The 16,321-nt window shown below is 36.0% G+C and overlaps 1 protein-coding gene across 4 annotated transcripts in view; it reads right to left on the bottom strand.

Moving 5' to 3' along the window:
- dhx36 (DEAH (Asp-Glu-Ala-His) box polypeptide 36) overlaps positions 1-11,153 on the bottom strand; it is a 237,013-nt gene extending 225,860 nt beyond the window's left edge. For 3 of the 4 annotated variants that reach the window (XM_087292499.1, XM_087292498.1, XM_087292500.1), the window contains exon 1: positions 10,778-11,153. Coding sequence is in view for 2 of the 4 variants with exons in the window: in XM_087292498.1 (XP_087148624.1) it covers positions 10,778-11,041 (264 nt within the window). In the remaining 2 variants the exon portion in view is untranslated. The remainder of the gene's footprint in view (positions 1-10,777) is intronic. The other variant, NM_001128544.3, reaches the window with a different exon arrangement.
- Positions 11,154-16,321: the final 5,168 nt, after the last annotated feature.

Raw genomic sequence — 16,321 nt, 5'->3', positions numbered from 1 at the left:
TTATTACTGAACCGATACCGAATTGTCCACGTCTGCATCGCAGTGCACCGAAGAAAACAATTAATTTTGACACCCCTGGCGTCAAAGTAGCCGGAAGTCATTCATGTTCAATGAGAATTCTTCATTCATCATTTGCAGTGTTTCCGAATTGCATTGTAATTTTTTATAACAATATTTATACATGTGGTATATTATTTTCTGTGGCGGTGCATCCTGCTGTGGGGATCCCCTCATAAATAACTGACTGTGCCACAGTAAAATGAATGGATGAATGCTTTCTCTGACCATGGCACGGTCAAACCTAAATGGTTATAAGAGATGTGTTCAAAGGATTGAAGCATCCTTGATTTATTCTCTTAGGTAGGTCAAGATTTCCTCCTAAGGTTCATACTTGTGCTCAATGCATTAAAAAGCTTGAAGCATTAGAATCGGTGCTCAGTATCAGCCGATCACCATGACATGGAATCAGTACTCAATATTAGCTGCAAAAATCCTGATAGGAGCATCCCTAGCTTTGACCCAACTTGGCTGTCAAAGTAGCAATACTCCCCCTGTCTACACTAGACTGATCTCGGTGAGTCAGTAAATAAACCCTTTGGAAAAAGAAATCTTCTAAAGTAAAGGACGAGTATAAAAATATACTTTATTTAGTAAGTAATTAAGCCCAAGATACACTGTAGTGACAAAAGCTGCTTTTAAAAAATAAGATATTATTTTTATACACAGCAAACTGATTGTATTTTTAAAACTTCATAAAAGTTTGAACTGGTCTTATGAAGTGAATAGCCTGAATAGCAAAAAAAAAAAGCAGTAATTTTAAAATTGCAAGGAAATTTTAAAGACCTATATTCACGATTTCACATAGATTAGCATGCCTTTCTTTCTCATAGCAAATTGACATGCAACTTGACTGTTGCATAAAAATAATAGGTTAACCCTTAGGGGTCTAAGGCTGTTTTGGGGCCGTGGAGAAGTTTTGACATACATGACATTTGTGTTGTTTTCAGTATCTTAAAACATATTAATGGCTAAAGTGTGATAACACTGTAAACAGCACAAACTGGGCTACAATAATACCCAAGCAGAATGTTTGTATGTGTTTGTGTTTTTGAGAAAGAAACGTTTATGCGTGGTTAGTGAAAAACTTAAATTTTGAAGTCATTGAACTAAGGCCGTGAAACACATAGAGAACATTTGTTCACAAGACTTTTGAGAGCTGGATCGTGTAGCCTAGTGTTTTGCTTCAAAATGATGATTTTAAAATTTCTAAGGCCCTGTTTACACTAGTGCATTTTAGTTTTAAAACAGCATTTTAGAATGAAAAGGATCAGCGTCCACACTAGCGTTTCACCCAGCGTTTCTGTACAGCTCTCCGTCTACACCAAAACGCTGAAATGCACATAACGTGACCACACACACACTCTCTGGCAAACGCTGCCACCTATCTATCCAGATGAGAGCTGTGCTCGGAGCTGGATCTAATCTCACTATATTTGCTAAATATTAGTGATATTTATTTACTTCATCTTGTTGTCTATATCGAACAACATATCTTTTGAATCTATTAGGCTACTTGTTCTCGGTAACGTGTTTTGGCTGATCGCAGAGATAAGTTAATATTTAATCTATTCTGTATATTAAGTAATTGCTTGACTTTTTTCCTATAATGTATAAGCTTATTGTACATTATACTTTTAAAATGGCCATTATTGATAAATAAAATTGATATTCAGCAAAAGAGAGGGTATGTTTCGTATTTTCAATGATAATGAAAGGAGGCAGTAATGTAATATGCATACAGTAAAGATGACGCTCATATATGCAGCACAACGCCTCAACGTTTCTGTATCTGTTAAGTTGTTAATATCCAAATGAAAATAGCAGTTGCTTCATGTTTTTTATTTTATTGTTAAGAAAGTGAAAAAATGATGTGAATAAGGTTATACAGTACACTGTTCCCTTTAAAAATTTACCCGATATATTCTCGGGAGTCTGTTTTCCATATCAAACTTGCGAAGTCTCAACTTACAAGGAGAGGATTTTTAACTTAACTGTGTGTAGGATACTTCTTATTGAAGAATGTCAGCAGCCCCGTCTCCATTTTCAGATGTCTCCGTTTTTCCCTATCCACACTGAGACGGACCAGCAGTGTTTTAGGATGAAAATGACCTCTTCAGCGTTTTCATAATACTTCGTTTTCGGCGCTCGAAAACTCTGGCGTAATGTGGACGGATGGCATAACCGTAGAAAAACGTATGCGATTTCAAACTAAAACGCATTAGTGTAAACAGCGCCTAAGTCACTTTCTGAAAGAATATATATATATATATATATATAAATAAACTTATTTTTTTCTTACATTCTTTCTTGAAACTCTTAGTCACATACAGTACCTGTCTGATGACTCATTATGCAACTCATTATGCAGGTCTTTGTCTATATATATATATATATATATATATATATATATATATATATATATATATATATATATATAGATATATATTTTTTTTTTTTTTTTTTTTAATTTATTTAAAATATATAACACAAAATAACTATAGATACAATTGTGAGTCAGTACATTGTATAAAACTCTGTAAACTATATAAACTTACACATAGCAAATCTACTTGTAAAGTTACTAATAAATACACTTTACATATAATTTAAGGCATGCACTTGCATTTACACATGGAACAGTGTATTCAAAAGACCCATGTAGGGCAAAATCAACAATGTAAATATGAAGAGTGTAAGATAATAAAGGGTTTGTAAAAGCCCAGTGTGAGCATCACATGGTCTTAGCTGTACAGGTAGAAATCCCAAAGCCATGTCAGCATCAGTCCCTCTTAACTGCTGTTGTTTTAATATCTGGAAAAAAAATAAGCAAGCTGATTACGTATACTACATTATTAACATTTTTTGTGATTTTCATTGATACTAGTACTAATTAACCTAATAAACTCAGCTACCATATAGGAATTATAAACAGAACAGCACCTGTTTTGTAAACAACTGTCAGTACTTATTTTTTAAAAATATATACAATAATAATAATAAATCTAATAATGCATACATATATAATTGTTTAGTTCATATAACATTACATTTTTCATTATATAGGCCTATGTTTATCATACGTTTATCATACATTTATCATATATACGCTATACGTTATAGGATACACTTTGTATAGCAATGAAACTATAAGGGGTCTGTAAGGATATATTTCATATAAATCATGAAGGTAAGAATAAAAAAAACTTACTCGACAGGAATTCTGTCCTTTGCTGGGTCTAGATGTTTTTCAAAATGTAAGCATTCGTCATCAGAGTCGCGCTCTTCCTCTGAGAAGAAAGTAAAATCTTTGTCGCTGTTCAGTACTGTACTTCTTCACTCGTGTAGTGTGCCATCATTCAAACGAACATGAGTAACTAAAATAAAGCGTGTCGTTTTATGCCATGTCTCGGAAACAAGTACATTATTGCCTGGCTCACTTCAGTTCATTTACATATTGACTGCACGCTCACTGAGGTCACGGAGCGCTCACTGAGCTGTAATGAGGCGATTGAATTGTTTGTTTGTTTTGTTTGTTAGAATTTTTTAATCCCAAAGTGAAATTCGAATGTCACAGCAGAGCTCTCCATACTAAAAATGGATAAAACAAGTTACATATGTGTATAAAAACAATAATTCAATTGACCCTTCGCTAAGCCACACCCAAAAACTGCCACCCACCAATCATGGCTTAGCAACTGTAGCTACGTGCAGGGGCTCTGTCAAGCTTTCGAGAAAGTGCATATGGATTATGCAAATCTGATACCCGGTATCCTTAATATATGGACTGGATGGTGGAAATGTTTCCCTTTTCAAAACCTAAAAGAAGGAGAAATGTCAGCGTGAATCAAGCTGTGTGAGGGGCACTAAAGGAGCAAAGTTAAGTTGGTTTTGTTTTGATATTCCTGACACATTCAGTAATAGACAGACAGCAATAACTCACACACCTCTTACCCTAAACAGATCTAAACTGTGTTTCCTACAAAAACACAAAGCTGGTTATGTTTCCCAGGGGTCCGTTCTTCGTACCTCGTTTAAATGTTCTAAGATGATTTTGCCGATCCTGGATCTTTTAATCTTGATAACTGATCTCTCGCTAATTTGGTTCTTCAAACAAGTTTGCGAATCATATTAAAATGTATGGATAAACTGATCTGAGATCGCTGCGTGTGTTGTGAAGGACAGATCTATTGATACTTGAAATCATGATCAGCAATGCAACGATTGGCTGACGGCACAGCAGCGTAATGACATCATCTGATTAATATTCAATTATCCATGTGAGCAAAATTACATCAAATTAGCAGTAAACGGTTAGTTAAATATGACACGCAATAACCTTCAACATTTGTTGTGAGCTGCAGGCTTTACACTTTCATGTGTCAAGAGTATTCATCATGTATTTCAATGCAAATCAATGTATTTAGTTTGACATTTAGAAAATATTTTCTTTATTATATTAGCCGTTTTTAATCGGTAAAGAATAACTGGTTGTTTACAAAAGCATTTTCATATTGGTAAAGGCGTCTGCAACTTTTGTGAAGCATCAAATCACTGTCATATTAACTATCAAAACATGACTGCATAAATGTATTATTGCTTTTTAAAAAAGTCACATATTGTGGATTCCTATTATACACAATTTGTACTAAAGCGATCTAAAAAGTTCATATCAATAAGTTTTCTCTTTGCACCACCAGGTGGCAGTCTTTTGTACTTTCTTTTCGAGGGTGCAGATTGCATACGTTTTATTAATATGTATAACTTTATTTATTTTATGAATGACTATAACTTTATATATATAGTTTAATAATATGTACCATTTTCCCAAGTGTAAATAACTACTACTGTAAGAAAATATCAGAATTCGGAACAAACTTTCTGTATTATCTTTGCTTGAACTAAGCCGATCTAATCCTGTTTATATGAATTGAACCTGCTCCCAATCAGGTTTGACCTAGCAGAACTGTTGCTATGACAACAACTCTCGGATCAGCTTTGACGAACGAAACGATCCTGGATTGTGTCAAATCGTCAATATCCAAATCCAGCTAACTGAGTAATCCACGTACGAAGAACGGACCCTAGCTGTCTTTTTCCTTTTTTTTTCACTCAATATTGTGAGTGATGCTCCGTTTGAGCCTTTGCCATAACGCTAGTAACGTCATACTAATAGCGAATAGGTCATAATGACACGAGTTACTGATCCGGAAAATATGAATCTGCAAATATGTTGCTAACTTTACTGAACTTCATATTTTCATCCTATTTCAAGCTACGAATATTTGAAATCACAAATCAACAGAACAAAACCAAGATATGATCACAAACTGAGCTTTTGCGATCAATATACATTTACCAGCAGCTGTTTTTCAGTAATTTATAAAGAGCAAACAAACATACTGACAGTAATAGGTAACTTACTGTACATCCTTATGGGCCAATGATGCTAATATACGGCACAAATCAATCACTTTCCCCTTTCTGGCTGTTCTTTCTATGAATTAACTATGTAAAAGCACTGTCATGCATGTTTCCTCGTCGGTTAGTAAAACTATATTTCATTGCACAACAATTAATCTATCAGGCTTCTTGGCTAAAAATAGAGAAATCCCGGTTTCATTAGTTACTATTAGATTATTTTCAAATTTCACCTCTACTGTTGAGCATGAACTAAGCTGTCGAATGGTTAGCGTATGAGGCGGCTAGGCTAAGCTAGCTTCAATTTTGATTTAATTATTCTCTAATCGGTCACCTATTATGTCATGAAAATACCCCTGTAATGCATACTGCAGTCCTTTTTTGTCTGGCTTTCTCGGATATCTCATCTGTGTGCCAAAAATGACATTATATCCCTGGCAATGTCTGACACTGGCGAACACACATTGAAAAAGCAGTGTCAGGCATAAAAGCTTGACAGGCGTAGCAACATTAACTAAGGAGGGCGGGGCTCAGCGAAGGGTCCACTACATTCATACTGCACACCTTAGTTTCAACAACATGTAGACACTTTGTCACCTTGGAATTATAAGGTTCTATCTGCATTCTAAATGATTGAGATATTGAACACTTATAAAAAAAAAAAAACATCCCATAATGTAAATAAGTTGTCATTTAATAAGAATATGTTAATAACTCTGTTTTGACAAAAATGTCAGATAGAACCTTTTAATTCTAAGGTGACGACTTGTCTATATCTAATATTATCACAATTCAGCATAATTCATCTAGTATGACTTCGGTTATACAATCTGATTACTGTTGGTAAAAATACTTATGTATAGCAGCAGATACCAGGTGTCACTTAGTATTTCATTTATTGCAGATTTTCTGGAAGCTCCAGTTGAGGACATCAAGAACATATTGATGGAATAAAAACCTGTGTCAGCCTGGAAAGACATCTATTGAAGTTCTGCTACACCACATCAATATTTGTCCTTTTGTGTGGATAACTATTATGGTGTTCTCTGAAGGTTTTACTGGAGCAAACCCCTTACTAAACCCCTTACTAAACACCCCTTACAGTAAAATTTGTATTCATAAAGGATAGTGATATATGTGTAACAAGTACAGTAGACATATCATAAAGTTTGTTATAGAAAAAAGTTACTTTTAGGATTTGAATTTTTTTTTTCTTTCCTTCTCTCTTTGAACCAAACAATAGGTTGAGCTCTTTTAACTGACTTCGATGTGATATTTGGGTTATTTGCCATGAAGGTATAGCTCCCTCTTCCTCTGTATTAACTTTTTTCTTAGTCAATATTATAATATAAACAGTATAAACAGTCACATTCGGACAGCTTTTAAATAATAGTTTTAATCTATTTGACTTGCTTTTAACGACATTGAACTAATACTGCTGTCGATTAGCACCACCTCCTGGACTGATTATTTAAAAAATGCAAATGAAAAATTTACCATTACCGTCAGACGACATCTTTTGCCATTTAAATGGGGCCTCGTCCTGGCAAAAGTAGACTAAAACTAAAAAAAATGTAATTCACCAAAATGTGACACACACACCTACTGTCCCACTAACACACTAATTGAAAGACCTGCACAACGTGAAAATGAAGTGGCATTTTGAAAAGAAAGAAAAGCACATACCATGGTAAATACTACACAATACAAACAAACTAAATAAAACATAAACAGTTCCAGATTAAAATCAACATGGAAATCAGCCAGAAGAATATTAGTAGCATACTTTCATTTTTTTGGAAATTGCATGGCTTAACATACCTGTTAAGTTTTATGCCAGCAATATGGTTTGCTCTATAATGCAGTGATCTATTGCGTGTGTATTTCCACTGAAGAGCGGCTGAGTACAGTATAACAGCTGACAGGTTGAGAACACTGATGCTGACAGAAGTAAAACCCTTTAACATACACCTTTCAAAATCAAAGTTGCAGATCACAAAAACATTCCATAAGCCACACAAAACGGTATTTACAACCATTTTCGGATCATCACTGGTCGCTAGGGCTGGGCGGTATATCGAGTTCTGGGGATATACCAATATGATTCCCCAACGCGATGCGGTATTATCCAATATCTTTCATATCGATATGGTTTAAGGCCACACGTGCTAATTCTGCGCGAAACAGACTACCCCAAGGTAGCACTCCTTAATCGGACTACCCCTCGCATGCACGCACATCTCACAGCTCCTGCAGCTGTCACATCGGTTTATCAGTCATTTCTTCCATAATTGACGGAAAGAAAAAACATAGAAGCTTTGTCAAATTGACAAGCAGCACCTAAATGTGTTCAAAAGGTTTAAATATGCCAAAATGGGACAAATTTATACTGCATTTAAAAGTGAAACCACCTCATATTCACTGATTATAAGTTCAGTATTTATTACTCATTTACATTATAACACATTTAGCTCTGCGTTCTGGTCTGTTAAAATAACTGTTTAAATTTGTATGCTTAACCAGCATTTCATCAAAGTTCTCTGAAACAATTTCGTTGATTCTCATATCTATAGTCTATTCGTTAAAATCTCCTTATTTAATACTTAGTAAAACAAGTTTAGTCAAAACAAAACAAAAGAAAAAGTGTAGGATTTTTTACATGGAGTAAAAGGCTTACCTTCAGATATCTCTGATATGTGCACTGTTTAATAATTGTGCACAATACAGACATGTAAATGTGTAACTAAAAAAAAAACAATGTGGTTCTTTTCAATCCTATAATACTTTTTGTTGTGTTACTATTTAGGTGTGTTCCTTTTTTGCTCTGACAATATAGCTATGTGTTCTATGGTTTTGTTTACTTTGTTATTTGCATAACAGCACAGTAATTATGTGTATAATGTTAAGCAGGAAAAAAAAACTGTACTGTATTTATTTATTCAAGTTTTTTTTTCATATTTGAAATGTTGTGCAACTTGTAGTTTTAAGCAGGCAAAAAAACTGTACTGTATTTTATTTACCAAAAATATTTTTTTGCAGCTGTTATTTTTTGTACAGCTGTTTATTTGTAAACAGGGAGGAAAATTCCTGTTTGAATTATATTTTGCTAAAAAAAAGTGTAATAAAGTTTTAATAAAGGCTTTAACTCTCAAGTAAGCAATTATGGGGGAAAAAAACGCATATATATATAGTATACCTTCATTCTTCCTAAAAATACAGAGATATGATTTTTTTGTCCATATGGTCGCTATGGCACCCTCCATGCAGCAATGAAGAAAAAAGGTCTATAAAGCAACTGTCTCAGGATGTTCAAACTCCAGAAAAGAAACTAAAAACTGCAAAAAAAAAATCATTGCATGTATCTTCAGTGAATCCTTCAAATAAATACATTTTAAAAAGACAACTTCATCCCACAACTTAATTGGTAATACTTTACAATAAGGTTGTATTAGTAAATGTTAGGTTATATCTTTACTAACATGAACAAGAACGATAAATTTTTAAACATATTTTTATTTGAAGAAAACATAGCTCATTTTAGCCAACATTACTGTTAACAAACATAAATTTATATTTTAATAAAGTATTAGAACATTTTTATATTTATTAAATTATTAATAAATGCTCTACACGTGTGGCTCATTCTTAGTATAAACTAACAACTCATAAAACCTTAATGAAAAGTGACCATTTAAATGTATGCCTTGTTGTGTATTTGTATAGATGCGTTTAATGAAGTATTGTATGCTGTGCAATATATTTTGATTGAGTCATGACTCATGACGTGTGGTGTGTATTCTACAAACAGATAACGTAGACTAACCATATTCCGTACACAACGATGTTCCGTACAGATTACCTTTTAACGTTAATCTCTGAATACATACTTATGGGTCGTAGGCAAGCTATATATCTGTGTAATCTTTAATTCTCACTCTTTCAGCCCCAACCACAACAGAGACATTCCTACTATATGTTTCCGAGTAAAATCAGTAAGTTTGCTACGTCCACCTAATGCGCTTGAAAACAGAAAGTGGGCAAGCTTAAAGTGCGAGTGTCGCCTGGGAGGGGAGACATTTAAAGCTCCGACAATATGCTTTTGCATTTAATTTATGCATCACACGGTATTACAGTCTTTATGAAGTGAATATTATGTTATCACAAATTGTTAAATAAATTATCTTTTGTTAAATAAAAGCTTTGAAATGGGGATGTTTAAACATCAATTGTGGGTAAATACCGCATGTCGCAACTCTCCGACTGAGAGACAGGCTGCAAACGCTGTTTGGATCCTCCTTTTGCAGTAATGATGTTTATATTCATAAAAGGTCAGTCAAGTTAGCTTCAATGTGCATGAATTTAATGTTTTTATATTTTAAATTGTCATGCTGTAATAAAATAAACATGATATAAAAAGTAAATGATTTTGAAGCTATTTCATTTAAAACTTTCATAAAAGAGTTATTTAATATATCATTAACTTCAAGTTAAACACAATAATAGTATATTCTGACATAAGAATTTAATAAGACTTCAAACAATGCCCATTTTTGCCAGTAAATTAAAGTTATGCGCCCTGTACGGAACACTATTTTAGTCGTGTACGGAACACCGTTAATACCTATCATCTTCCGTACACATGCGAAGGCGGTACTTATCCCATCTTTTCTCAAAAACTACTGGTCCAAAAGACATCAATCAAGATTTGGATTGTGCAATAGGTATTCCCCCAGAGAATGAACACACAAGCATGCTTATCTGGCTTTCAATGACGGAGGAGTGGTCGTTTGAGTGCGCTGAATAGCGAAAAGTGTACGGAACATGGTTAGTCTACGTTACACATCTAAGTTGTGTGTGTGCATTATGTATTTGTATTTATAAAAGTGTGTTTAGTGCAGTATTTGTTGATTATGCTGGTATGCTATTATATGTAATTTTCATTTCACCTATGTTGAAATGTACGACGGTAACAACGTCAAAATGTCAACGCTGATTCAACTGGCAAAATCAACACCAAATTCATTTTTATTCAGTTTCTACAGAACGACCACAATTCGCCCATGACAGAAGAGCATGAAATAACGTCGTCATTTCAACGGTGAAACAACGTCACCGTATCAACGTTGATCCAACTGCATTATCGAAAGGTTATTTAACGTTAATTTAGTCATGAACATGGCGTTCATTCAACGTTGAATCACCTTTGAAATGCTGGCTGGGTTAAATTATCTGTAAATCTTTAAGCAGACATTACTATTATGTAATAGCAATATTTGTAACGTTAAGTGCTATTACTCACAGATCTCCTCTCTGCCTCGGACTTTTTAATTCCTCCCCATTTGGCATACCACAGTCCTATTTCTCGACCCTTTAAATGAGATGGATGTTTGCCTCTTCCTCCTCTTCGACACCCTCCAAGTCCATGCTCGAACACTGAGTCCCACTCAGAGCTCTTCGTGCAATCTCCAACACCACTGGCCCCTGCATCCCACCTGGACCCCACATCTCCGAACTTTCGACCCCCACCTCTTCGACCATGTCTATTACCGTACCCAAGACTCATACCGCTAGCCTAAAATAAAGAGCTGGAGAACACCCATGCACTAGAATATCCGTTGTTTCCAATAGCGTTTCATATGTTTCTTCTTCTCCTTCTTCTGCTTCTGCTTTTCTTCTTCTTCTTTTTTGGCGACTTACACGTTATAGCATTATCGCCATCTACTGTAATGGGTGTGAATTACGTTGTTTATGAGTGAATATTAGAAAGGGCCAAGAAGAATAAACGAAGAAAAAAAAAACATTGGATGTTTCGCATTCTCCAATCTTGACTATTAGACCACACATTCATGTCAGCGCTGCGTGTTCAGCTACTCTCACACTCTTATGTACATGATTCTTTATTGTCCATGATTGATAATATTCCCATTATAAATATTATAATCTAAAAAGGTCAGTTTCACTTAGTGCCTTTCTGGTCCTACAAGATTAAATCAGTCCTATATGAACATATGTGAAATAATGAAATTCTGATCCCTTACAAAAATAGCCTACAGGAATCCTGCAGGATTTTTACATTTTTCTGCAGAAACCTGCTGATATCCTTTAGAAATGAAATCCTGCAAGACAAAATAACAATATGTGCAGGCAATTCCTACAGGTTTTAGAATCATGCAGTACTTTTTACAGGAATCCTGAAAGATTATTTTTTGGCAGCGGCTTTTTGCACTAAGTGTAAATATTTGCACTAAGTGCAAATAGCAAGAGGTACACAAAGTGCAAATAGCAAGAGATTATGGTGGCCGGGAAGTGCTAAACAATATTACAAAGTGTGAAACACTTTTACAAAGCTCGAGACAAATTTACATTTTGAAAAACATTTTTACTTATCATCAGACAATTACATAGGAAAAACAATTTTACCAAGGACAAAAAAAATTTACATTTTAGAAAAAAATTAACAAGACGCAAAACACTTTTACAAATCCCGAAACAAATTTACAATTACAGATTCCCTACGGAAAGGGTGAAGTTTTTACATACATTTTCATGATAAGATAATAACTTTATAAATTGTTACTCATTCTAACTTCTGACACATATAGCTTCATACAAGTATTTAACATATATAATCAGTGCTTTACATATTCAGTTATTCTACACAATCATTCTTCAGCATAGCTTTCTTCTACTGTTGCTCCTGTGCAAGCATACTCATCTTACACAGTATTTTTAACACATGCTGGCATGTTTGCTGCAAACACTGCATACTTATTGAGAAGAGAACATTAACTGCTTTACACTTAGAAAATAGAAAATACTTCACTCTGAGAGAACACAATGTTTTAAGCATTAGTATTCAGTTGGTTCAGTGCTAGCTGCTGGTTTTCACACACATGTAGAATATACTGAAGTGATATTATAATCAATATGCAAATGAAATAAGCATGACATGTTGATCTAGATCTTAGCTCATTTGTTTCTCTTCTTTCAAGCTATCAGCATTTTCTTTAGACTTTGAAAAGATGTTGATGGAGATGTGTGGTTTAGAGTCTAAGTTCTGAAATCTGCAGTTGTGCATTCATCATCCCTTGACTTGTGGCATTACAGTATGTGGTACTCAGGCATATTATCAGAATCACTCTTTTCTTTGTTCTGGTAAACTTTTGCTGTGCACTTAGTAGTTTAGAGCTTTGGAATATTCAGGCTCCTCTGTTTCCGGTCAGCTTTTCCTTGCTGGAGTTGTTTCCTTTCGCTCCTTTGAGGCATTGGTACCCCATCAATGGCATCCACTTAGGCAGCTGTTGGATTTGCCTTTCCCACAAATATGGTCCTTTCCTCCTGAACTCTCCAGAGCATCCTCAGATAGACTCAATCATCTAGGCCAATTGGACCTTGTATCACTGCTCTCTCACATGGCTCCTTTCTGGTTTCCTGCACAGATATCGCTTTGCACATGGCAATTATTTGTTTCTTTATTAAAGTCCTTACTATATTAAACATTTTTGCAAACCATTCCAAGAGGTTATGTGCAAGGTTATAGGTGAGATTATATGCAAGGTTTTATGCCAAGTTTCATGTGGTTTCTTGCAAGGGTCGACCCAATAGCAGTTCATGTGATGCGGTGTTAGATGCTTGTTTCTGTCAGTTTCCATGCCATCACTCACCAATGCACTTGTTAACACATTAATCCTATTAAGTTTATTATTTTCACATCTTTCATTGAGCATTGGCCTTGATGGATCATCTTCATCTATTTCAGCCATTTCTGGTACTTGGGGATAATACAATTACTCTCTCTTTTGCTTTATTCACAATTTTTCATACTCCTTTAGATGTTTTTATTTATTGATCACTTATTAACTTTAATTTTAATTACTTTATGAATGCAAACGCTTTATGAATTTATTTCTGCTGATATTTCAAATCCTAGGAAGTACTTCTTTTGTCACAAATGAATAACTGTTCCTGCTTCATAATTTGCTTCTGGTACCATCTCCAATCATCTACTCATCATAGTTTCTCAACAGTACTTCTTCATTGAATAATTCTCTATCCATTCAGCACTAAATTAGTCATCATATCTCACTGTTTGGAGCAATGGTCTCCACTCAAGTCTTTTAATTGAACTAGATCTTTGTGAAGCTGTAGAAAATTCAAACATCCACATATTGTGAAAGTGTCCATACTAAGATCTTCTCACTAATTTTAACCCTTTCTACATTCTGATGTATACAGTATATGCTATTTATCAGCCTACATAAGTACAAACAAGTTTCTACCCTCCTCTGGTAATTGCTTAAAATAAGCTTAATAGAAACTAAGCACATAAAATATTTACCCTCCAAAAGAACATATCTTCGCATACAATATGAACTTCAGCTGGAAAATCTTTTCTTATGCTCTTAAATCATAACCTAAACAATCTTGTTTTGTATTATCTTCAAATGTAATTATTGCCTTTAAATTGTTTTAAATATTATCATCTATTTATACATTTATTACTACTTTAAAGTTCAATTTAAATAGAAATGTCTAGGACAGATTGCATATTACAGTATCTAGATGTTTCTATTAATGCTCCTATTTTTTTTTTTACACTTTTCAATAGAGTTTTATACCTATTACAGCATCACAGTTTTGCAGTGTTTTGCAGTGTTCAGTACAGCAGTGTTTTTCTGTCTGGGCAGATCTGCATCTGATTTTATCTGCATCTCAGTCCTGTAATGACAATCATTTAGTTGGAATTTGACACTTCTTTAATTTACTAATTTATTTTCTGATCTATATATTAATTCCTTATTTGTTTTTGAGTTATTTTCTTTTGGCTCATTATTATTTCCCAAGGCATTCACCTCAAACTAGTTGTTCATACAATTTTGATGCACTTTTTATCAGCTGACTAAGACTTACTGTATGTTTTTTTGATTTCTTTTTGCTCTGTTTTAACTATTATTTCTTAATATTTTCTCCTAATTATTCTTCACATTTGTTTACATGTGAAACAATATCTTTTTCTTAACCACTTTTAACTGTTACTTTTTGACCTTATCATGTTCTATGAATTAATTTGAACTGTTGTGTTTCAATCTTCTTTTAACTATAAATAATTTTTCTAGATTTGAATTATCCAGTTTTCAATATCTAATCTTGATTTAGGCCATTCAGTAAGATTATGTTAGGATATTTCCTTTACTTATTTTTAACTTAAATACTTAATTCCATTCTTATTTATTGTCCAAATTTTTCTCTTTTCACTTTTCTCTTTTTCTTTAGTCACCACCCTGCATTGTAATTTATCATTCTATGTTTAAGGAACTTTATGATTAAACCTATTGAAACTTATTGAATCTCTTTTCAAGGTGCTCCGGCACCTCCACCTGTTGGGGTTGCAGGTCAACCGAGAAAAGAGCAAACTCGTCCCTGTGCGGAGGATCTCTTTTCTCGGGATGGAGCTGGACTAGGTCACCATGGTAGCGCGCCTCTCCGGAGAGCACACTCGCCTGTTGCTGAACTGTCTGAGGGAGCTCGACAACAAAATAGTGGTCCCACTGAAATACTTTCAGAGGCTCCTGGGGCATATGGCATCCGCTGCAGCCGTCACACCGCTCGGGTTGCTCCATATGAGACCACTTCAGCACTGGCTTCACGATCGAGTCCCAAGACGTGCATGGCATGCGGGCACACACCGAGTCTCTGTCACTGTGCTGTGTCGCCGCACCCTCAGCCCTTGGAACGGCCCCTCGTTCCTGCAGGCCGGTGTGCCTCTGGGACAGGCGTCCAGTCATGTTGTTGTCTCAACAGGTGCTTCCAACACAGGCTGGGGAGCCGTGTGTCGCGGGCATGCAGCTGCGGGCCTATCGAAAGGTGCCCAGCTGCATTGGCATATCAATCGCCTAGAGCTGTTGGCAGTGTTCCTCGCTCTCCACCGTTTTTTTCCGGTGTTGGAGCAGCAACACGTGCTGGTCAGGATGGACAGTTCGGAGGCAGCAGCGTATATCAACCGTATGGAGGGTTTGCGGTCTCGCCGCATGTCTCAGCTCGTCCGCCGTCTGCTCCTCTGGAGTCATCCGCGGCTGAAATCGCTGCACGCCATTCACATCCCAGGTATGTTCAACCGTGCAGCCGATGTGCTCTTACGGCAGCAAATTCACTCTGGAGAAAGGAGACTCCATCCCGAGTCTGTCCAGCTGAACTTGCCAGATCAGTGTTGTGCTCTCTTTCCTTCAAGAGAAGCTGGAGAGCAGGCTGTCGCCCTCCACTCTCAAGGTTTACGTGGCCACCATCTCTGCTCATCATGATGCGGTAGCTGGCGGCACCGTGGGAAAGCACAACCTCATCATCCGGTTCCTCAGAGGCGCTAGGCGAATTAATCCAACTCGCCCCCTTCTCATGCCCTCTTGGGATCTCGCCCTCGTTCTCACGAGCCTGCGCACAGATCCCTTTGAGCCACTCGAATCAGTATCCTTAAGATTTCTGACCCCGAAGAAAGCTCTGCTGGTCACGTTGGCCTCCATTAAGAGGGTCGGGGACCTGAAGGCATTTTCGGTCAGTGACTCGTGCCTGGAATTCGGGCCGGATTATTCTCACGTTATCCTGAGACCCCACCCGGGTTAAGTGCCCAAGGTTCCTACCACTCCCTTTAGAGACCAGGTAGTAACCCTGCAAGCGCTGCACCCGGAGGAGGCAGACCCAGCCCTTTCCTTACTTTGTCCTGTTCGCGCTCTGCGCATCTATGTGTACCGTACTCAATACTTTAGACCATCTGAGCTGCTCTTTGTCTGTTATGGCAGTCAGCAGCAGGAAAGTGCCGTATCCAAACAAAGATTTTCCCACTGGATTGTGG

This window comes from Danio rerio, chromosome 18 (genome assembly GCF_052040795.2).
Source record: "Danio rerio strain M-AB ecotype USA chromosome 18, GRCz13ab, whole genome shotgun sequence".
In the NCBI taxonomy this organism is placed as follows: Eukaryota; Metazoa; Chordata; class Actinopteri; order Cypriniformes; family Danionidae; genus Danio; species Danio rerio.
Note: the sequence above shows the minus strand (reverse complement) of the source record. Positions and strands in the feature narration are given on the sequence as shown.